This window comes from Bos indicus, chromosome 12 (assembly GCF_029378745.1).
Source record: "Bos indicus isolate NIAB-ARS_2022 breed Sahiwal x Tharparkar chromosome 12, NIAB-ARS_B.indTharparkar_mat_pri_1.0, whole genome shotgun sequence".
In the NCBI taxonomy this organism is placed as follows: Eukaryota; Metazoa; Chordata; class Mammalia; order Artiodactyla; family Bovidae; genus Bos; species Bos indicus.
The window spans coordinates 68,853,460-68,875,913 of NC_091771.1; the positions used below are offsets into that span (position 1 = coordinate 68,853,460).

Sequence of the window (22,454 nt, forward strand, 5' to 3'; positions counted from 1 at the left end):
GTCGTCCCCTCCTCCGCCCGCCTTCAATCTTGCCCGGCATCAGGGTCTTTTCCAATGAGTCAGTTCTTCATATCAGGTCGCCAAAGTATTGGAGTTTCAGCTTCAGCATCAGTCCTTCCAATGAATATTCTGGACTGATTTCCTTTAGGAAGGACTGGTTGGATCTCCTTACAGTCCAAGGGACTCTCAAGAGTCTTTTCCAACACCACAGTTCAAAAGCATCAATTCTTCTACACTCAGCCTTCTTTACAGTCCAACTCTCACATCCAAACATGACTACTGGAAAAACCATAGCTTTGACAGACCACTCTATGATCCCCAAATTTCATGATGTATAATATAGATATTGCAAAAAAAATATGTTCACTTCTATATTGCTTACAGTAACAAAAATATGGATACAATGTATATACCTACAAGTATTGTCTCACTTTTTAAATGTAATGGGCTGATACAATTTAATGCAATGGGCTCATAAAATTTAATGTAATGCAATTGAATGACACTGCTGCTGCTGCTAAGTCACTTCAGTCGTGTCCGACTCTGTGCGACCCCATGAACTGCAGCCCACCAGGCTCCTCCGTCCATGGGATTTGCCAGGCAAGAGTACTGGAGTGGGGTGCCATTGCCTTCTCCAAATTGAATGATAATGGCCTTTAAAAAGGATGTTCCAACATGGAATGAATGCCAAAATACATTGCAGTGAACACTTATGGTTTTATCTGACCAGACTTCCCTACCTTTTATCATCTTCCCAAGTTACTCACCCAGGCAGCCCATAGAATGTGCATCTGACTCATCATACGCTAACTGAATCCTCTTCCTGGGATTTGGAATTGGGCTAAGGTTTTAGCATAGTCTGGTTGCTCTTATTGAACTCTGATGACCTATAAAAATTTGCGACTTGTTAGCTATACTCATTCAAATGAAATGAGGAAGCAAGAAGCCTGTCTTCAATGAGAGAAATGAAGTTGATCATGAAGATTAGAAAAAGAAGAAATCTCGCAGTATTCAAGGCCCATGTTCAGATTTTTTTCAGGACCAATTTTATTCCTCTCCTTGGTTTACCAACACCACCAATTTGTAAATGTAAGTCTTAAAGGATCCACCCTGAACTATTAACAAGGAGTTACATTTGGTATCAGTATGAGCAGGGAAATGAGGAAGTGAGAACTTCCATTTTTATCTTATACTTTTTGACTGAATTTTTTCTAAGCTGCATGAATTACTTTTACAATTAAAAATAATGTTATTTTTTAAAACCTCATAATATTAATATCTCCAGTTTATTCCTAGTCGGCCAGAGTTCTAGAAAATGCCGGATACGTGACATGAAATTTTCCCTCAAGGTTTCCTTTTCTAAATTATGAGATCTGTTGTGAGAACTTGCTTATATGTAATAAAAGCTTGCTGTCAAATGAAAATAATTTATATATCTTTATTCATGAAATGATTTTGAGCTTCTACTCTAAAGATATAGTCTCTGACCAGCTGGAGCTTACAATATATTAAGGTATTCAGATAAATCAGTAGATATTTACAATATAGTGTGGTTAAGCATCCAGGTAGGGTAGTAAGAGATTCTGGTTCTTGGGGTATCTAACACAGATCTGAAGGCTTGAGAATGGCTTCTTACTTCTTAACGTGCCTTGGGAAAGTAGAGTAGGAAAATGAGATGAAGTGGGGGTTAAATGGTAGAATATGTGAAGTATTGCAGCCAGAGGGATCTGCAAATGCTATAGGCCCAGAGGGGAGTATTTGGAGTGTGCCTGGCAATCTGACAGTGGCTCCGTATAAGGATGGACCTCAAACATTGAGAGGTGGAAATATGAGAGGCTTGAAAGTCATATTCTGAAGAGTTTGAGTTGTGTGCTAAGGAGAGCGCCTCTGAAGCAAGTGATGCAGTCATACAGTGTTTCCCAAAGCTTTCTGTGCTTCTAGGGTAGAGATGGACTGTGTGTAAGCACTTGAAGAAAACTGTTCTCAGATCAGTTGTCATAGACCAAGTAAATGATGGTAAGGTGGTGGCCTGGGTAGTACAGTGGCTAGTACTTCTTAACCTAATCGTCTGGAAGAGGCGCTAATAAACTGTTTCTTTGAACTGATTGGATGCAGGGAGCTTAGGGATGGAGGTTAGGGTTGGGGTGAGGGGTTGTTACAATTCTCAGCTGTCTGGCCTGCTGGATAATGGCATAACACAAGAAGACAGGAAACCTAGGAGGGAAAAGTCGGTTGGAGGTGCCGAGTGGCCAGGCATGAAGCTGTGGACAGGGACAGTTTCCTGCCTTTGAGACATCAAATTGGGCACATAGGACTTTCTTGGGTGAAGCATTCCTCACCTCACCAGAAATGGTGTTGTTGTGTGTTTCTTCTTTCCGAAACCCACACATCACGGGAAAACCTTGCCGGCCGATGCCACGGGCAGGCGCATGCGCAGTGGCACCACGCGCGCGGCGAAGACAATGGCACCCGACTCCAGTACTCTTGCCTGGCAAATCCCAGGGACGGGGGAGCCTGGTGGGCTGCCGTCTATGGGGTCTCACAGAGTCGGACACAACTGAAGCGACGCAGCAGCAGCAGCAGCAGCAGCAGCAGCAGCCACGCGCAGGCGCATGCGCAGTGGCACCACGCGCGCGGCGGAGAGGAGGGCAATAATTTTTCCGTAACCAGAAGCAACATCCCCCTGAGATTCCATAAAAAAGGCGGGAACTAGCCAACAGGCCAGGGAGTGATGGGACTCCCGTATCTGCAGTCCCGCCCATGTTAGCCTCTGATTGGTGAATATCCTAGGCTCGTGGCGGAAGGGCCCACCTCATTTGCTGCTAGTTTCCTGGGGGCGGGCCCGCGATGCCGGTCCTTCTCCCATCATCCCCCTTCCCCCCATCTCAAGCTGTCGACGTGGGGCCGCGGCCGCGGGCGGTTAGGGGTTGGGGTGTGGGTACCGAGCAGGAGGCGGGGATGCGGGGGCTGCGGCTGCTGGCAGTGGCCCTCACCTGCTGCTGGTGGCCACCAGGCAGCCAGGGTAAGACGCTGCGGGGCAGCTTCAGTAGCGCCGCAGCCCGAGACGCTCAGGGCCAGAGCATCGGCCACTTCGAGTTCCACGGTAGGTTCGGGGCCGGGGAGAGGGATGAAGGCGCGTGGGCCATCCCGCGGGCCCTTCTCTCCCCGCCTCCCTTGGGGAGCCTGGAGCTGGCAGCGGCAAGGCTGGGGACTTTAGCCAGCTTACCTGCGCTTCCCCTGTCGCCGGTTGTCTCCCCTACCGCGGCTTCCCGGAATCGTGGGATGCGTTTATAGCCAACCCCTCTGTTGCAGCTCCCCAGATCCTCGTCAGCTCCCTCCCCCATGAGGGATTGTATCCTGCACCTAAAAGACCGTTTCCCCAATCCTCTCTTGCTGACGAATGTGCTGTTCTCTATCCTGCTGCAAGTTTCGAGATCCATCGTTCAAAGAAGCATCGTTTATTCACTCCTGTCAGTTTGATTGTGTACACTAAGACACCGTAATTACATGTGAACATAAGTTTCAGAACTGAGATTTTCTGGGTTTTGTCCTTTTTGTTTTAGTATAAATTTGCTAAAACCTGCTTGCAGCACAGAAATTTAGGATTCCCCTCCTCAACACGTCTTACAATTGTCACAATTGTGGGAATAGTTTGGTTACTCCCCTAGCTTTACTGTGGACCACGAGGCCTAGAATGAACTTGACAGAAATACGCACAAGTGCGTCCTGGAAGCTTCTTAATTTGTATCCTATGTGACCCTTCTAAAATGAGATTGCATTTGATTCTTCACTAAGGGTCTCCCTCAAAAATCCATAGTTATTAAATGAATGAATCTGCTTTCATTCTAATTTTTGCTTCATTTGCACCCTCAAAGTTTGAGTGTTTTTCTTGATACTTACTCTTAGTACTCTTAATTTGACTACTACTTTATTTTAAAAAATTATTTGCTTTGGTGAGGTTAGGACCCTTGGCTGTGCCGTGTGCAGCATGCTCAAGTGATAGTAATGTCACTACAATAAATGGCACAATCTGGACAGTGTCGGAAAATCTGGCATGAATGGAAGGTATGACATGGCTTATTCATGATTTGCAAATAGGCTTAGACAGCCCAGATATTTCACTGATGGTTACCTGATAGATACAGAGGAGAAACAAATAATAAATCCAGATTTCTGAGAAAAGATTGAGGAATAGAGTGTTCCAAGTATATTAACATACACACTTTCTCTTTTTGTTTGTGTTTTTACTATTATCAGTTTTCAGTGAATTCGAATTCAGTAAAATAATAGTACCAAGACCATACTTAGGAATTGTAATTCAGAACATGATTCAAAATGTTAATAGGGGATAGAATCACTTTTAAGGCTGTTGATAATTTATAATGTGATGAGTTTATGTCAGAGACTTAAATGATTTTTTGATACACACTATACATATAAATTTGTTTAAAATGTTTTGTCAAAGTGATAATAGTATAAAACAATAACAAGAGAATTAAAAGATCTTAAGATGAAAAAATTGTCCCTTGCTTCGCTTTTCCTTACTCAGAGTCCCTTTCCCTAACTCAGAGTCTTTCCTTAGAGGGACCTACTTTTTGCCTTTTTACCTACTTTTTGCCTCTTCTAGGCCTTAAATGTAGTTGCGGTGTGCAACGCAAGGCTCATTGTATAGTTGTCTTACAACATATATTGTTCTGAAAATTCCTATGTAAAAGTGGCAGATGTCAAATGTATCTGAAATTCATTTATTTAAACTTTCTTGCTATATTATATATGTTTGCTTTTTATAGTAAAATAATAATTAAATATTAGCATCCATGTTATATTAAAAACCAAAAGAAACTGGCAGGACATTTCTATAGATAATTTATAAACAAGTGTTACAGATTTGGAGTGGTTGTAAAATGAAGCGAAATTCTATTACAGTGCATGTCTATGTACAGCAGATGTTGCTGTTTATTCAGTGAAATGCAATCAGTTATCAGCTGAAGTGTAAGGAAACACAACACATTGTTTTGCATAATTAATGTGAATAATCACTTGACTTGTGTCTGAATGGGATGGTCATTCTAATATGAAGTACCTAGTTAAAATGAGATTTAAGAAAAATTGTGCTCTTTCAATTGCCATTTTGATAAATAGAGTTATTGAGTTGTCCTACCATTTCAGTTCCATATAAGATCAAACAAGTTGATAATTTTTGTTTTAATGTCCCAGGTGACCACGCTCTTTTGTGTGTCAGAATCAACAACATAGCAGTAGCTGTTGGAAAGGAAGCTAAACTCTACCTGTTCCAAGCCCAGGAATGGCTGAAGCTGCAGGAAGGAGGTCCTGAGTATAGCTGTAGTGAAAAATTATCCAAAGCTCAGTTGACAAGTGAGTATTTCCCCTTTTCTTTGATCATTTTTTTTTTTTCCTCAATGTTAGGAGTATTTACATATCAAGATGTTTCATGGCACAGTATACACCACACTCTGCCTAATACATTTTAAGCTAAATTTTAAGGAAACTAATCTCTTTGGTCAAAAGATAGAATGCTTTTTTTCCCTCTTACTCAAAATCTTTGAAAAAAATATGCAGATAATTTATAAAGGTATACTTTCATTCATTCAGACTTCTTACAGGCCACATAATTCCTACCAATATGGCAGATGTATTTTGACCCAGTGGCAGCATGGAGTGAATGATTATATTTGTTGAATGCTTATTATCTGGTAGCTCTGAGCTAAAAACTAAGCATGCGTTATCTCAGTTAATTGTATAATTTACCCCAAGTGATGCTGTTTTGCAGTATGCTGTTGGCACACTTGGGACCTAGTCACACGGTGCCACAGTGTGTCATTTTGGACTATCCCAGGACCACATCATTTGTAAACCGCTGGAGAAGGCAATGGCACCCCACTCTAGTACTCTTGCCTGGCAAATCCCATGGATGGAGGAGCCTGGTGGGCTGCAGTCCATGGGGTCGCTGGGAGTCAGACACAACTGAACGACTTTACTTTCACTTTTCACTTTCATGTGTCGGAGAAGGCAATGGCAACCCACTCCAGTGTTCTTGCCTGGAGAATCCCAGGGATGGGGGAGCCTGGTGGGCTGCCGTCTATGGGGCTGCACAGAGTCGGACACGACTGAAGCGACTTAGCAGCAGCAGCAGCAGCAGGTTCACCTCTGGAGAGGCTCTGCTTTTATTGTTCTGGTTACCTGAATCCTTGATCTCTTCTGTTGTCATCAACATTGTCCTGTGGGTTAGGGTGTTTGCCATCCAGAGTGAGTACAGGTATTTTTAATGCAGAAATGAAGAGTCTATGCCATGCTACCCATCCTACCCCTTGGACGTTAACTGGTTATTAATTAGGAATGTGAAATATCCATGAGAAAAACTGGGAATTATCTTTCTCCCCTTTTGCCCTGTATTTCCTCTACCATGTTCTACATATTGATGAGCTTCTTTTAGTCTAGTCAGTCAAGAACTTCTATTTCTAAACATCCGTTCTTTATTAGATAACAAGGTCTTATTACACGTTACTAACAGTGATTCTCAGTTTAGCGGCCAGTCAGCAGATATGTGGTTCCCTCGTAGCCTGAGTAGGGATGAGAGTACAAGTCCCATATCATCGCTGCCTATTGTGGGGATCTCTTGTCTAGGTTTCTGAGACGACATTGATAGTCTGCTGAAGAAGCCTGAACGACTAGATTCAGATATCAAAGACACAGTTACTTATTTACCCCAACCCTGAATTATAGAACTTATCTGGGAAGTTCATACAAAAGGTCATTGTCAGTTTTCTTTGCCTTTCTACACCAATTTGCTCAGCTAAGTGTTCCTCACAAGTATAAGAAGTTCTGACCCTCAGTTCCCAGTTCTCGTAATGTCTGCCACCATGCCATCCAAACCTGGTCCTCTTCCAGTGTTCCCTGTTTGAGACACTGGCATCACCCTCTATCTAGTGAGTAAGCTAGAAACCAAGGAGTCTTCCAACACTCCTCTCTTTAACCTCTCTATCCCCTTCCTGTCTAGTAAGTTTCCTCTAAATATCCCCTTCCTGTCTAGTAAGTTTCCTCTAAATATCTCTTGAATTCATCTACTTTTCTTCATCTTAACCCCATCATATTATTCCAGGAGGCCGTAGTCTCTTGCCTGGCCACTGCAGCTATGTTGCTCCCCCTCTGTAACCAGAGTTACAGAATAGCAGGTTTGATCGTCTCACCTTTACACCCTCACCACACCCTTAAATACTGTAGAAGGTTCCTACTGCTCAAGGAGAGATGACCCTCCTAACCTGATCAGGAAAGCCATCTGAGTCTGGCTGATGATAACCCCACTACCCCCCAGCTTCATCTCACAGTATTGCCCACTTTGGCCTCATTTTCTTTGTAGTGCTGGTTTTGTTTCAGAGCTCCCCTGGGCCTTTGCACCGGCTTTTCCTCTGTTTGCTCTTCTTCTTTGACTCTTCCATCCACTAAGTTAACACTTGAGGTTTTATAGCCTATTTTTTTCCACAGCACTTGTTATAGTTACAAGTTTATATTTATTTGATATAAAATCAATCAGTGAGAGCAGAAGGACTCTTTTGCCTATTCATTCATTCATTCACAATACTTCCCATACTATGCTAGGCACTAGTGATAAATCAAAGGACCAAAATCCTGACACTCTCCACAGCGCTTAAGGCTGCTTAAGGGTATGGATCAGGTCACTGTGAGTAAATGCGAAACTGAGGTTGTGATAAGAAGTATGAGTGTTAGTTACTTTTATGATTGAGAGAGGGTAAGAATTTATAATCACCATAGGCTCAGTTAAGCATTGGCTAAGTATTTGTAGGGTGAATTGTCACGCAGCTTAGTGCTTGAGGGGTTTTTGGTTAGTAGGTCATTTCCTTTGTATTTGGCACCTTAAAGTCTTTTTGCTTGTCTGTTAAAAATTGATCGGACAGTTTAAAGCTTTGAGCTGTAGGAATCGATTTATTTTCTTATATTACGTGGTCAATGTTATACCATATTGTATATACACTTGCAAAAACATAATTTTTATATCAGTCAAATACCTTCAGTCACAGAACTTACGTATATGGAGAGACTTGGTGCACTGGAAAGACCGCTAAACTGAGAATCACTGTTAGTAACTTGTGATAAGATCTGGTTATCTTTCACCTGCACTTTACCTGTCTGGTCAACAAGGAAGTTGGACTAGTTTTCTCCAAGGTTCCTAAAAGTCTAAAATGCTGTGATTCTAATTATGACCCTTTAGGTGGAGTTGCATGTGTAGAGAGCTATAATTTATAAAACCTCTTGCTGTTGTTTCTTTTTCTATTCTCCCTTCCTCTTCCTTCTCTGTTATGTGAACGGTATTCTTTGAAATTGCTGGAACGAAAGATCTCAGGAAACAGGAATTTTTGAAGAATGAAGATTGTTTTGTTAAATTTGAAGGTCTGAAATAAATTAAGTACTGATGGCATATATATTCCTTTCTACATATTTAATCAGTTCTTTTTCCAGTAACGAAAGCCAAGTCTTAACAAAATCTGTATTCTCTTTCGCGTATTATTTTCATATTTATAGTATGTTGTTATCTAGAAGCTTTGATGTATTGAAACAAAAAGCATATCCTTAAATTCATGACAGTGTAGTAGTATCACATATTTGAAGATAATTCCTTGTAAAAAAAATTCTTATTTCCTGACCATTAATGAGACTTTTAAGTATTAATAGCCTTTCACCTGCTTGGTGATGAGCTCATTAACTGTGCCTGATTCCTATGTAAAACCTTATTGCTGCCATGAACTATGAAAAGATTAGTAGATTTGAAAAATCTCAGTGTTGAATGTTGCTTTGATTATACGTTTTCCCCAAATTAATGTTTGAAGAATTATTTTTCAGTCTTCCTTTTTTCTCTTTCAGTAATGACATAAACCATCAGATTTTTTTAAATGGTGAAAAGTATTTTGTAGGGTTTTTTTTTTTAGAGCAACCAAATAAGATATTTAAAGCACAGAAAATGAGTTTTATGCGAAAGAAATTTGCTGTCAGATAAGAATTAAATGTAATTTTGTATATAAAACATTTTCAGTATTGTCTTTTTATATCATATGCATATATTTCCTTTTGTACATTTGATATATTTTATTAATTGCTTAAAAGTGTTAGTATCTTATTATTTTGAGTAATTTTGTGAACAGTATTCATTTCATTTTATAATTCTATTGGGCAATTAGCCATTCAACACCATTCTCTGCAATTCAAGTTTTGTTAATATTTGAGGTACTAATTGCATCAGCATACAATAAGCGTGCTGTGCTGTAGTCTTTTGTTTCAAAAACAATGAACATGCAGTTTTGTCAAGAGGCTTATTTCCTAGGCTTACTGAAAAAGGCAGCAAGACAAAAACTCAAGCCAGTATCTGTTTATGATGTGATAATTTTAAATGAACACATAATTTAAAATGAAGCATCAAAAAGTATATTGATGAAAATATAATGGTTAAATTCTTATATTATTTTATCTAAGAGAAAAAATGGAAGTGATAAAACCTCAACACAGCAGAGCTTTTATATAATAAGCCCAGATTATATAATGGCAAGCTGCACATTTCAAAAGCCTTATTTCTGAACTGCTTATTGATCGTGTATTGAATTCTTATTAAAGGTCTTCAAATATTTAACAGAAATTTGAGTCTTGCTACTTTTCCCCAGAAGCTGTGCCTTAAGAAAAACAGTATATATGTCAGCTAAATTAAGACAGCAAAAAAAAAACAAAACCAATGCTATGGTATTCTTAACAAAATCATCTTGTCCCTTTTAACTACTATTAGTGAAATTCCCAAATGTAAAGTTTTAAGTCCTCCAAATTTGAATCCTGTCTAGATAAGTCCCTGTCTCAGTGATAAAGACAACTTACAAATAATGTTTTTCCAACTTTTTATTAGGAAAATTTTCAGTTATACATACAAATTGAAAACAGTACAACCAGCATCTGAATATTCTTGGCTTAGGTTTAATAATGTTAATATTTTGTTACATTTGCTTTATGTTTGTGTGTGTGTGTGATTTTTGTTTTGAACCGAAATGAAAATAAGCTGTGGGTGTGTTGAGCAATTCACCATATTTCAGCAGACATCTCATAAGAGTAAGGACATTCTTCTCCATAAATATTACCATAACAATACCATCACTGCATCTAAGAAAATGAACGATTTCATAGTATCCTCTAAAATCTTTTCCATATGCAAATTTCCACAGTTATCTCAAGAAATGTCTTTTATTTATTAAGAAGTTTTGTGTTTTCACTTGAGGAAAAGATCAAGACTAGCTGGCATGCAGTGAGGGCAGTCTGGACTTGGGAATTGGGCCCATCATATATTTTCTATATTTTATGAACATACATATGTTCTATATTTTAAGAACACTTTGTGTAGAATCAGACTCTTCACTTAGGATTTTCATATACCATCTCCTTTGCTCCTCCCAAGGATTCTGAGTCAGACAGGGCAAGTGTCTTTAAGTTTTCTACTGAAGAAACACATGTAGAGAGGTTAAGTGTTGTATTTATATGATGAGTCCCAAGGTTATAAGACTGCTCCTCTAACTCTCCTACTGTCTTTATTACACATGGTGTTTGAGACTTCACTCTCCTACCACACTTACGGTGGTACTGAGTTTCTCTTAGGTCAGAATCATAGTTTTAGATCGAGAAGGGATCTCAGACATCATTTAGTGTTTCTCAAAGGGAGTGCTATTGGCATTTTGGGTAGGAACAAGTCTTTATCATGGGAGACTATGTTGGGTTGCATGAGATTTAGCACTGCCCTGCTTCAAGTACGTTCTCAACTGCTATGACAGCGAAACTGTCCCTATACATTTTCAAATGCTCTACAAGAGAGTACAAGAGTTAGGCACTCAGTCGTGTCCGACTCTTTCCGACCCCATGGACTGTAGCCCTCCAGGCTCCTCTGTCCATGGGATTCTCCAGGCAAGAACACTGGAGTGGGTTGTCATTCCCTTCTCCACAAATGCTCTACAGGGGAATAGAATTACCCTGGATTGAGAACCATTGATTAGTGTAATCACTTTATTTTAAAGAAAGGAAAAGGACAACTTGTATTCAGCAACCATGCTAAGTGTATAACTTAGTGCTTGCATTGGCTCTTTGCTCTAAGTATTATCTTCATTTTATGGATGGAGAAAGTGAGTGTCATTGCTTATGTAACTTGCCCAAAGTCATATAGAAGGTAAATATTGGAGGCAAGATTCAAGCACAGGTCTGTGTGAGGCCAACATTATGTAGATCTGACCCAGTGTAACAACTCTTATATTCCTGTAATTTCTATTTTTCTGCTTTGAGTACCTTTTAAAGAAATAACCAAACAGGAAGAGATTTTGGACAATCTTTTGCAGGTGTTTGTTGGCCATAGTTTTTCGATATAATAGTTTGCAAAGTTTAATGCTCCATATTTAAATATAACTCAAGTAATTTTCAGAAATGTCACCATGATGGTTCACACAGCATTGTGAATGTACTTAACACAGAGCCGTACACCTAAAAATGATTAAAATGATAACTTTTGTGTTGTACACATTTTACCACTGCAACAAAAAAATTTTTAGTATTGCTCACTGACTTGAAAACTTTGGAAATATTTAATAGAAATTCAGGATTTCAATGAAAGCTTCCTAGTCAGTTGTGGTATTTCATAGAACGTTTTGCTTTGGAGTATAGCCGATTAACAGTGTTGTGATAGTTTCAGGTGCACAGCAGAGTGACTCAGTGTACATATTTTCATATAACTTGTATAGTGATTCTTTTGGTTGGTTAAATACAATATTTTAACCTGCTTTTTGACTTACAGAATTTATTCCAGTACTACATCAGGGTTTGGATTGCTGAGGCGATCAGAACTAAACAAAAGAATTCTAATTTCAAATTGATTGTGTGACTAAAACAATGAATACATTTGAGAGTTTTGCTTTGAAAGTGCTATTTTTTTATTCTTTGAAGTGGCCGTGAATCAGACGGAACATAACCTGACAGTGTCCCAGATTCCGTATCCGCAAAAGTGGCACGTGTTCTATGCAGACAAGTACACGTGCAGAGAGGGCGGTGAGGAGTCTCAGATGGAAGATGTCCCATTTGAAATGATGTTACTAAACCCGGATGCTGAAGGGAACCCATTTGATCATTTCAGTGCTGGAGAATCTGGTAAGAATATGTATTTAGATATCCTAAGTGTAGAAAAAGATTTATGCCCAAGAATCTTCATGTTGTGTTATTTGAATACCAAAAAATTAAAAACAACTTGTGTCCAACAGTAGAGAAATGGTTAAATAAACCTTCTTATGGAATTGTAACAGCTGTACTATTAAGTTTAAAAGCAGAACTGGAAATTTTATGTTGTATGATTTCAATTATGTTACAAAATGCAGAGAACAACAGAAAGAAGTACAAAAATATGAACAGATTGTTTCCATACTTTGGCTGGTAGGATTATGGATAGTTTATAGGTTCTGCATTCTAAAATCTGTTTTTATGATAAGCTAGCTTAATTTTTATAAACAGAAGAATGTTGATAAACTGAGCAGTCTAAATTGGCAACCCAGTGATTAAGTAGGATAGAAACTCCATCACTTCATATAGCTGTCCTTCACTAAGGTATTTGAATATTTTTAGGAGTTGCCTTCATTGGAGCTTGCATTCATTTTAGGAATGATCAAAATTGATGGAGTTTTCTGAAGTAAAATCTACTCCCATAAAATATTTCGTCAGAATTTTAGGTTGACAGAATTTGAAGTTCTGACTCAGTCCTTACTTAGTCCTGACTCCTTCTGATCTATCTTCTCCTGTGACTGATTTTGATTTGATACTTACAGTGTGTTTAAAATCTGTCTTTCTTTTGCTCAAGTGGGGAATGTTACTTTGGTCATGTCACCAAGACTATTTAAATGAAGGGGAAAAAAATCTCACTGTAATACGGATTTCCATTAAGCATGGGATTCTTTGCAAGGCTATTATGTGGGGATTGATTTTTAAAAAGTGCCGTAAGTACTCAAAAGTATTCATTGCTAGGTAGCTGGTGTAACTTCCAAGGATCTCATCATTTCTTTCTTTAAATACCTAGATACCTTAAAATCTGAATAATTCTACATTGAGGGATTAATTCATTAATTCTCAACCCACCGCTTGGGTTGTATCTGGAGAGCTTAAGGAAAAATATAGATGTCCGCCCCCAGAGACTGAGATAGACTTGATTTTGGAGTGGAAGTGAGGCATTTAGCTAATTCTACTGTGTAGACCCACTTATCTAGAAGTCCATAGTCCGTGTTGTTTTAGAAATGTGTTGGTTTTAACATAAAGCCTGCAGAAGGATTCTTCCTAGTCTGTAGCCTCAGGTATGGAATTTGTTTCCAGGGAATAATTCCCAATTAGTTCGGTTTAGAAACTTTTCCTCATTTGACTAATTTTCTGCCCTGAGTAGAGAAAATTGATTTGCTATGCTTTTTACTCAGAATAGACTGTTAAACCATGTATCTTAGAGGTTCAAATTAGAATACCCTGGTGCAAAAAGCGACAATTAATGTTACATGTTACTCTGATTAAATTTTATAGTTTCCTTTCAAATCAATTAGGTATTTTATATATCTACCAGACTTCAGTTACTCCTATATTTTACAGACATAGGAACTTAGGGGTTTTTTTTTAATATTGACTGAGGCAAGTTTGATGCTATTTGACAAAACACTACGTAGGAATATCATGCCTCAAGGTAGAATAGAATAAAATCGCCTCTTAAAAAATTAGAATCCTTGTTAATTACTTGTAGTTGGTAGAGACCAAAAGAAGTGCACAGAGTCCTGAGAGTTAAATCATCATTGTCTAAAGTAGACTTGATTTTTCTTGGAATAATATTATAGGCTCTTCCACATCTGCCATCTCACTGTCTTTAAGACTTCAGATATGTTTATTTTCTCTTGTTCCTTTTTTTCTCTCTGTTATCGATCTTACTTTTAGCTCTGTAACTTTAATGGAAAACTCTACTGCAAGTAGTATAGACAGTGCTGCTAAGTCGCTTCAGACTCTGTGTGACCCCATAGACGGCAGCCCACCAGGCTCCCCCGTCCCTGGGATTCTCTAGGCAAGAACACTGGAGTGGGTTGCCATTTCCTTTTCCAATGCATGAAAGTGAAAAGTGAAAGTGAAGTCGCTCAGTCGTGTTTGACTGTTCGTGACCCCATGGACTGCAGCCCACCAGACTCCTCCGTCCATGGGATTTTCCAGGCAAGAGTACTGGAGTGGGGTGTCATTGCCTTCTCCAAGTATAGACAGTAAGGAAATTAATTCTCTTACATAACAATAACATCTGAGATTTCTTCAAAGCAGTTTATATAGCATTTCTCTACCCTCATATCCCCTGTCTGTCAGCTTTGTTAGCTCCCTCATATTCACGGTTAACTGCAGTTATCTGGTCCTTGTATCTAGACAATGGCCAAATTTAGTGTCTCTTTGTTAAGAGCAAGGAAACTTTTCCCAGAAGGTCCCTCATCACATTTCATTGGCCAGAACTCTACACATGACCTTGTTATAACATGGTAAGAGAAATGTTAAGTGAAGGTATCAGAAAGGAGATAAAGGTAAACCAACAAGTCAAAGTAAAGGGTTAGGGTTAGGCGTACATATTTGGGCAAAGAGAGTATTGAAATTTCTCTAATTGGTTTACACTCATCAGGAGGTATCTTGAGACCCTGCGGGTGGGATGGACCTTGGGTTCTGAGACCGCAGACATCACTGGTAGGCCAGACTGTTCCAGGGGCTGCCCCGTGACCCACTGACTCTCTCCTTCTCTTACCCTCTTTTTTCCCATCTCCCATCATTTAGCCGGAGGTGAATTTTTTTAAAGCTGTCCTAAAAGTTTTCTTCCCACTGAATTTTACTAATGCTTCTTCCCATTAAGTTTGCCTTAAAATCTACTCATTCTCTTATAAGTCTTTGTCACCCATTGCATGGTGATTTAAGAGTATTTTTCTTCTTTTGTGTATAGGCAAGACTTAATACCTAGTATCCACCTGTTTTAAAATTAGATTTTAGTTTCAAGGTGAACATAAATTGCTCTCCTCTGAGGGATGTTGGCAGAACAAAGTAAAGTTGAAGAGGAAAGAAACAGACTTTTTTCCTCGAGGTGGTTTGTTTAAAAGAAGCCTGAGTGCAAAAGCAGAGTTTTGTCTTTAAAGAATTAAAGTCAAGGTAAATAATTTATGCAAAATGCAATGAGCAAAGTATAGGACAAATGTCCTTGTTCAAGTTACTTAATATATTATCTCAATGAAGTAATTTGTTGGTTACAGTGTTAGCTTTTTATGGAAAATACATTTAGTCTTGAATAATCTGAAAACATTTTTTGCTAGTGACATGTCTTATTTTTAAAAGTCCTTTCCTCTATTATTCTGGTCGCAGTTGTTGTTTAGTCTCTGAGTCGTGTCCAACTCTTTTGTGACCCCATGGACTGTAGCCCACCAGTCCATGTTTCTCAGGCAAGATTTCCCATTCTTGCCTGGGAAACCCCATCGGATTCTCCAGGCAAGACTGCTGGAGTGGGTTGCCATTTCCTTCTCCAGGGATCTTCCCGACCCAGGGATTGAACTTGTGTCTCCTGCTTGGCAGGCAGAGTCTTTGCCACAGAGCCACCTGGGAGGCTCACTGTTCTGGTTACTCAATAAATAGTCTGAGAATGTTCTTTTTCTAGTGCATTTCTAACCTAACAGAGCCTGGAACCTTAACTTGTAATGAACATTCTGTAAAGTATTATAAATAAATAAAAATTTAAGTAGAATACCATATTTAATTCTTTATACTAAGAAGGAAAGACAAAAGCAGATTCAGAACACAGGATAGCATCAAGACTTTTACTGACCCACAGTTATAATGCTGTGCTTAGTTGCTCAGTCGTGTCTGACTATTTGCAACCCCATTGACTGTAGCCCACCAGGCTCCTCTGTCCATGGGGATTCTCCAGGCAAGAACACTGGATGGGTTGCCATGCCCTCCAGGGGATCGTCCCAACCCAGGGATCGAATCCAGGTCTCCCTCATTGCAAGTGGATTCTTTACCAACTGAGCTACCAGGGAAGCCCACAGTTATATGTTTAGCTTATTTTCTGCCTTGTTCTATCTATTAGTCTAACAATCGCAGGCTTATGGTCCTATTATTTCTAAAACTAGAATACTCTACTTCTCTATGTCAGGAATCTTAAAAGAACATACACCCATTCTGTTATTTGATATTCTCTTGCTGAAGTCTGAATGTGCTTTCTCACCTGGACTAGCGACGTGGACGATCAGCATTTATGTACGAAGAGCAGGAGAGACACCCAGTGGCTGAAAGACTTTCTGTTTTCTCCTAACCATGCCTAAAACATGATTGAGATTGAACTGTTTATTGAGTATTTTTCCTACTATTTGTATCTCCTGAATTACTTTTCCAAAATGATTTTCCATATAATGGAAACATTTCCTTCTGTTGTTTCAAGTTTATCCCACATGGGAAATTGGAGCATGTTCAGGGGTCATAGCTGGGTAAAAGTGAGTGCAGTTTAGACTGTTCATTCACAGATTCAATAGAGACAGCTGTCTTCATAGCCACTGTCACGGTGTCCAGTGTTATTTAGATAGAATATAAAAGCCCTAATGTTAGGGACTAACTTTCAGTGTAACCGAGTAAATGTAAACTGTTAAACTCAGAGCTTGCCCTGGTTTGGTATAGAAATTTTCTGAAAGTTCTGAAAAACGAAGACACAGTCAAAAGATTCCACGTAACGCAGAAAAGGGGGTGTTTATCTTGAGAATGTGTGAAGACCGTCCTGAAAAGTTGCTGGTAGAAACTAGAGGTCGCTAAATGCCTAGCACCTGTAAAAAATTCTGCACATTTACTTTGTTCTTGTCTTTACCAGCCAACTCCCTTTGCTCATTCAAAATTTCTGCTCACTGAGAATTTTTATTTCAGTGTGGCCTGGCTTGACTCCTGTGACCTGCCCTAGCATCAGTTCTTTCCAACTTCAGTTTTTCTTGCTTCATCCTTTCTGTGTTTTGTGGTTTGATGTCCCAGGAGAACGTGCTTAGCCTCTTTGAGAACCAAGTGGTGCTGTTGGCCAGTGACCAGTCTTTGGACCGGTAGCCCTTTGGTCAGGTGCTTTAGTCTCAGTCGCCTGTGGAGTGGAATCACGTGGTCTCCACAGGTTTTTCTCTTTGACAGAACGAAAGCTCTTTGCTTCAGAAGGAGGCTCTGGTCATGACACATATTGTGACACTTTGTCCTAGTAGGAATTTAAGGCTTCCATCCATACCAGAGCTGTGGCTCTCAGGCTTTAGCTGCATCAGAGTCACTGAAGGACTTTTTCAAACCCAGAGTGCTGGTCCCCACTCTCAGGGTCTCTGAGACCTAGATACAGGATGAGTCCCAAATGTGCATTTCTAACTAGGTCCCTAGCGCTGGTGCTGCTCCTGGCCCAGGGCTCACACTTCGAGAGGCATTGTCAGGGAATGTAAACTATTATTGACTGACTAAGTCTATTTTTAAACGTCTTATAGAAGAAACCCATTTTGGGGGTAAGAAACATATGTAACTGAATGTTGAAATCATTGTTTTTTCGAACAAAACTATTATTTTGTGGTTAGCCTGTGGGCTTATTTCCTGACCAATATTTTTTTTTTTTAATAGATTGACCTTAGTTTAAGCTGTGCTCTTACAGTTAAGGCTTTATTCCAGAGTAGAAGATTATTTGAGTTTCAATGGGTTTTTCTTTTTTTCTCTTGCAAAAGTAAATAAAGGCTATGACTCCAATTAAAAGACAAGTTCTGCAAATATATTGATGGGAAGATTTGAAAGCAACCCAACACTGTAACTGGCTTGTTCCTTTCTTCTCTTCACAGGGTTACATGAGTTCTTTTTCCTCCTAGTCCTAGTGTACTTTGTGATTGCTTGCATTTATGCTCAATCATTGTGGCAGGCTATTAAGAAAGGAGGACCCATGCACATGGTTTTAAAGGTTCTGACAACTGCATTGCTGTTACAAGCTGGTTCAGCTTTCGCTAATTACATTCATTTCTCCAGGTAACTCAAAACCATTAAAACTGTGTTCATCATTATGTCTAATTAATCCTAATTAATCCACCAAAGTTATGTTTGCTTTGATTATGAATAATTTTGTTCACATTTGTAATTTATGCTAATATTCTCCTCTTCAATTCCTCAGTTACTCCAAAGATGGAATAGGGGTACCTTTTATGGGAAGTTTGGCAGAATGTGAGTATCTTACTAAGCATTTCTTTAAAACATAAACTTACTATCTGCTTCTTGTATGTTTTCCTTTTTCATCACTTATTTTCTGTCATAATACAGTTTTTTTAATCTGAGGTTGATTAGATTTGGCTCAACTAAAAATAAGATTACAGATTTAGTTTCCACATATCCTGTTTAGTTTCTGTAGGGATAGATAATGTGTTTAGCTATTCATTGTCTTTAGAGCATATTTATGCCCTTTCTGTCATTTTTATCCTCAATAAAGACTCAGTGAAGTAGATATGCTTATCCCTATTTTGCAGATAAAGAATCTGGGCTCAGTGACAGGAAATACATTTCCAAATGTCAGTCGTCTGGTAGATGGTAGAGCCAAGACTTAGACCTAATTTTCTGACCACAAAGCTGAAGATTTTTTTTTTTCCCTTTTATCATCCCCTTTTTGACTTTTTCTCTATGTTTCTAACCTGGAGCCATAGAATAAACCTATAATTGAGCTGACTTCTCAGCTTTGTTCTTTGATTTATAAGAGGAACTCTTATGAGGTAATTATTCAATTAAACATGATGGTGAAAAAATAAAATTTCCTATAATCATAACTTTTAAAAGAGAACTTAAGAGGTACATCAGGTCATATGCCATTCTCAGTTCTGAAAAACAAGTTAAGATTTGCTCTAAAAAAGCAGGTCCTGAATACACAGCCATTCTAGGATTTACTTTCCTTATATTTTCCATGTTTCTCTTCTAGTCTCCTCACTCTTTAATAGGGTGTCTTACAGTAATCTCTGTAATCATCTCAGGACCCGCTTATCCTGATGCTGCCTATTTTAAGATTCTAAAACTTCTGTAGCCTCTCCTTTTCCTTGTGAAGAGGATGTGTATACTGTTCACCTCTTGGGCATGAGCAAAAGTTGACTCTCTTTCTTTTGACACTACCAGAACCCTTCTTTGTCCCCCTGTTTTCTCTTAGATGACTCAGGATGTTTATAATAGAGTCCTAGAGTTTTAAAGCTGGACAGAACATAGAAATAATTTAGCTCATGCATTTTAGATGAGGAAATTGTGGTCCAGAGAGGCAAAGCATACAGAGGCCCATCAGTAGCAAAGCTATTACTAAAATCAAGGACTTTTGAAGTTTTGTGAGTATCTACTGTATACAAAACAGTTTCAGGTTGTCTGGCATCTTCATGGTAGGTTAAAAGCAAAAGTCTTTTTTAAAAAAACTACAGTAAATCAACATTGATCATTTTTGGTAGTTCTGACAACAGGTTTATTAAATGATAAAATTTCTTTTTAAAAAAAATTTTGGCTGCCTTACATGGCATGTGGGATCTAATTAACAGTTCCCAGACCAGGGATCAAACCTCTGCCCTTTGCAGTGGAAGTGCGGAGTCTTAACCACAGGACCACCAGAGAAGCCCCTAAAATTTCAAGATTTTTAATTAAATTCCACAGGATGGGGTTTTTGTGTGATCTGTGTACTTTGTCTATAATTAGTTACTTTTCCAAGAACAGATAAGCTGTGTTCTGCCTGTCGTCACAGTTACAGTATATTATATCAATATGTGCATTAGTTAGTACACATATAAATGAACCAGAAAATCTATGTACCCCCCCACACCCTGTATTTGTAAAAACAAATAGCAAAAGCTAAGTAGCAACTTATGTAGGTATATTCCTTTGGCTGACTTCTTTAAGTAACTGAATATGTATTTGTAAAATGTTTAATAAAAATAATTAGCATCACAGTCTAAATCTCTGGTGAAAGTAAAAAAGTTTATACTTTGTATAAAAACAGTAAAAGAAGACATAAAAGTCATACATGGCAATTGAAAGGAAGTTTTATTTTGTTAAATTGTGATCAAACGTTTATTCCAAAATCCACATAGAAATATACTTTGATGAAAGGTTATATTTTTTAAAATCAAAAAATAGGACTTCCGAAAAAAATACACGTGTAAGTGGAGGTAAACGACTGATGGTTGTTTACCAGTAGCGCTGAACTAGACGCCGGGCGGTTTTGTTGTGTCCTTTCCACAGCAGCGGACCTCCCTGAAGTGTGAGTGATGGCCGCCTGGTGGCGCTTCACACCAATGCATGGAGCACTTCATCTGACTTCAGGACTCACACTAAGGCCAGCATAATTGGATGCTACAGTAGCTCTGTGTTTCTTTATTGTCATGCTATTTCTTACTAATAGTTTCAGCAACTTTTCTTCACATTGTGATTCAGCCATCAAAAAAACATTAACAACCCAGAAATATGTAGTGTTCTCCACACTGCAGAAGTTATATTTAAAATGGTTTTCGTAAGTGGTGAGTTATAGATTGTAGTTAGAAAAACTAAGAAAAATAAGGAACACAGATTTAAAGCTGGCCTTAAAAATATGTACAGGTATATATATATTTTTAAAAATAGGAGTTTTGCCATTATGTTAGCTATTTTCAGAAATGTTTACAAATTTAATGGCAGAATTCTTTAGATTTATTATTGAATTTCTGTAGTTTCTTTTTGAAAGTGCCTGTCTTTTGTGCTTAATAAGATAATTATGTTCTCAATGCAAAAAGGATAAAATTTGGGAATTCCCTGGTGGTCCTGTGGTTAGGACTCTGAGCTTTCACTGCCCAGAGCGCGGGTTCATTCTTCAGTTGGGGAACTAAGATCCCACAAACTGTGTGGCATGGCCACAAAAAAAAAGGAGATTTGTTGTATTGCAAAAGCTCAGCTGACTTTGGTTTTCATTTCCCATTAGTTTTTGACATCGCTTCCCAAATTCAAATGCTATATCTACTTCTGAGTCTGTGCATGGGTTGGACAATAGTCAGAATGAAGAAGTCTCAGAGCAGACCTCTCCAGTGGGACTCTACTCCTGCATCTACTGGTATTGCTGTATTCATGGTCATAACACAGGTGTGTAGTGAAACCAAATATTTCTGTTCTATACTATTCGAAAATGCAGACTTGACAACATCTCCTGTCAAAATTGAACCCCAGGACCCATGAGAAATTTGTGTCGTTTTAAACTATGAGTTTAAAGTGTGATAGATCATAAGTGAAGTAAATCAGAAAGAGAAAGACAGATACTATACGGTATCACTTACATGTGGAACCTAAAATATGACACAAGTGAAATTATCTATGAAGCAGAGTTTATTCTCAGACATAGAAAACAAATTTATGGTTACCAAAGGGAAAAGAGGGTGGAGGAGGGATAAATTAGGAGCTTGGGATTAGCAGATACACACTGCTATGTATTAAATAAACAGCAAGGTCCTACTGTATAGCACTGGGAACTATATTCACAATCCTGTAATAAACCACAATGGAAAAGAATATGAGAAAGAGTATGTATATATGTGTAACTGAATCACTTTGTTGTACATCAGAAACTAAGACAACATTGTAAATCACTTATAGTTCAATTTTTTAAAAACACAGAAAAAAAGAGTGATGGATCAAATAACCTGTTAATTTTCTGAGTGCTAGTATATGTAAATTGTAAAATTTCATTGTAATTTACCTGAATCTGAGCTTCCTATCAGCTTATTTAAGCACAGTATGTTTAATATTCAGTTAGATTCTCATTTTCTAATTAAGAGCTTTCTTTCATATTTTCTAACACTTTGTAAGTACTCAGTATTAAATCAGTCAATGAATGAAGATTCATTCATTGGCAGGAATCTACTTTATACATGAAAGAATTCAAGTGAATATCAGATTAAAGAAAAAAACAAAATGTAAAATAAAAAAGAAGGGGATCTTGTTTTTGAAATCAAATACACCCATGGCAACCCACTCCAGTGTTCTTGCCTGGAGAATCCCAGGGACAGGGGAGCCTGGTGGGCTGCCGTCTGTGGGGTCACACAGTCGGACACGACTGAAGCGACTTAGCAGCAGCAGCAGCAGCACACCCAAAACAAATTTGGTCTTTTAGAAGGGTCCTCTCTGCTCTTGTTTTGTTTTCCTCTGTTGTAATATGTAGACATTCTAGACTCTCTGTGTACTTATATGCAATGGATTTATAAAAATTTAGATGAAAGATATAAACATAAAAATCTGTACTGAATTTGTGACCAGTATAAGTTACAGATGAAAATGAAATATACACTTGGGTTCTATGTAGGACATCATAATTTGTTTTAATGCATTAAATAAATGGAAAAACTCAGTAGTGGAGG

The 22,454-nt window shown here is 38.5% G+C and overlaps 1 protein-coding gene across 3 annotated transcripts in view; it reads left to right on the forward strand.

Annotated features, from left to right (window-relative positions):
- Positions 1-2,884: 2,884 nt before the first annotated feature.
- Positions 2,885-22,454, forward strand: part of GPR180 (G protein-coupled receptor 180) — a 77,263-nt gene continuing 57,693 nt past the window's right edge. For all 3 annotated transcript variants that reach the window (XR_011569792.1, XR_011569793.1, XM_019971633.2), the window contains exons 1-6: positions 2,885-3,103; positions 5,218-5,376; positions 11,992-12,192; positions 17,910-18,090; positions 18,233-18,282; positions 21,029-21,186. Coding sequence is in view for 1 of the 3 variants with exons in the window: in XM_019971633.2 (XP_019827192.2) it covers positions 2,959-3,103; positions 5,218-5,376; positions 11,992-12,192; positions 17,910-18,090; positions 18,233-18,282; positions 21,029-21,186 (894 nt within the window). In the remaining 2 variants the exon portion in view is untranslated. The remainder of the gene's footprint in view (positions 3,104-5,217; positions 5,377-11,991; positions 12,193-17,909; positions 18,091-18,232; positions 18,283-21,028; positions 21,187-22,454) is intronic.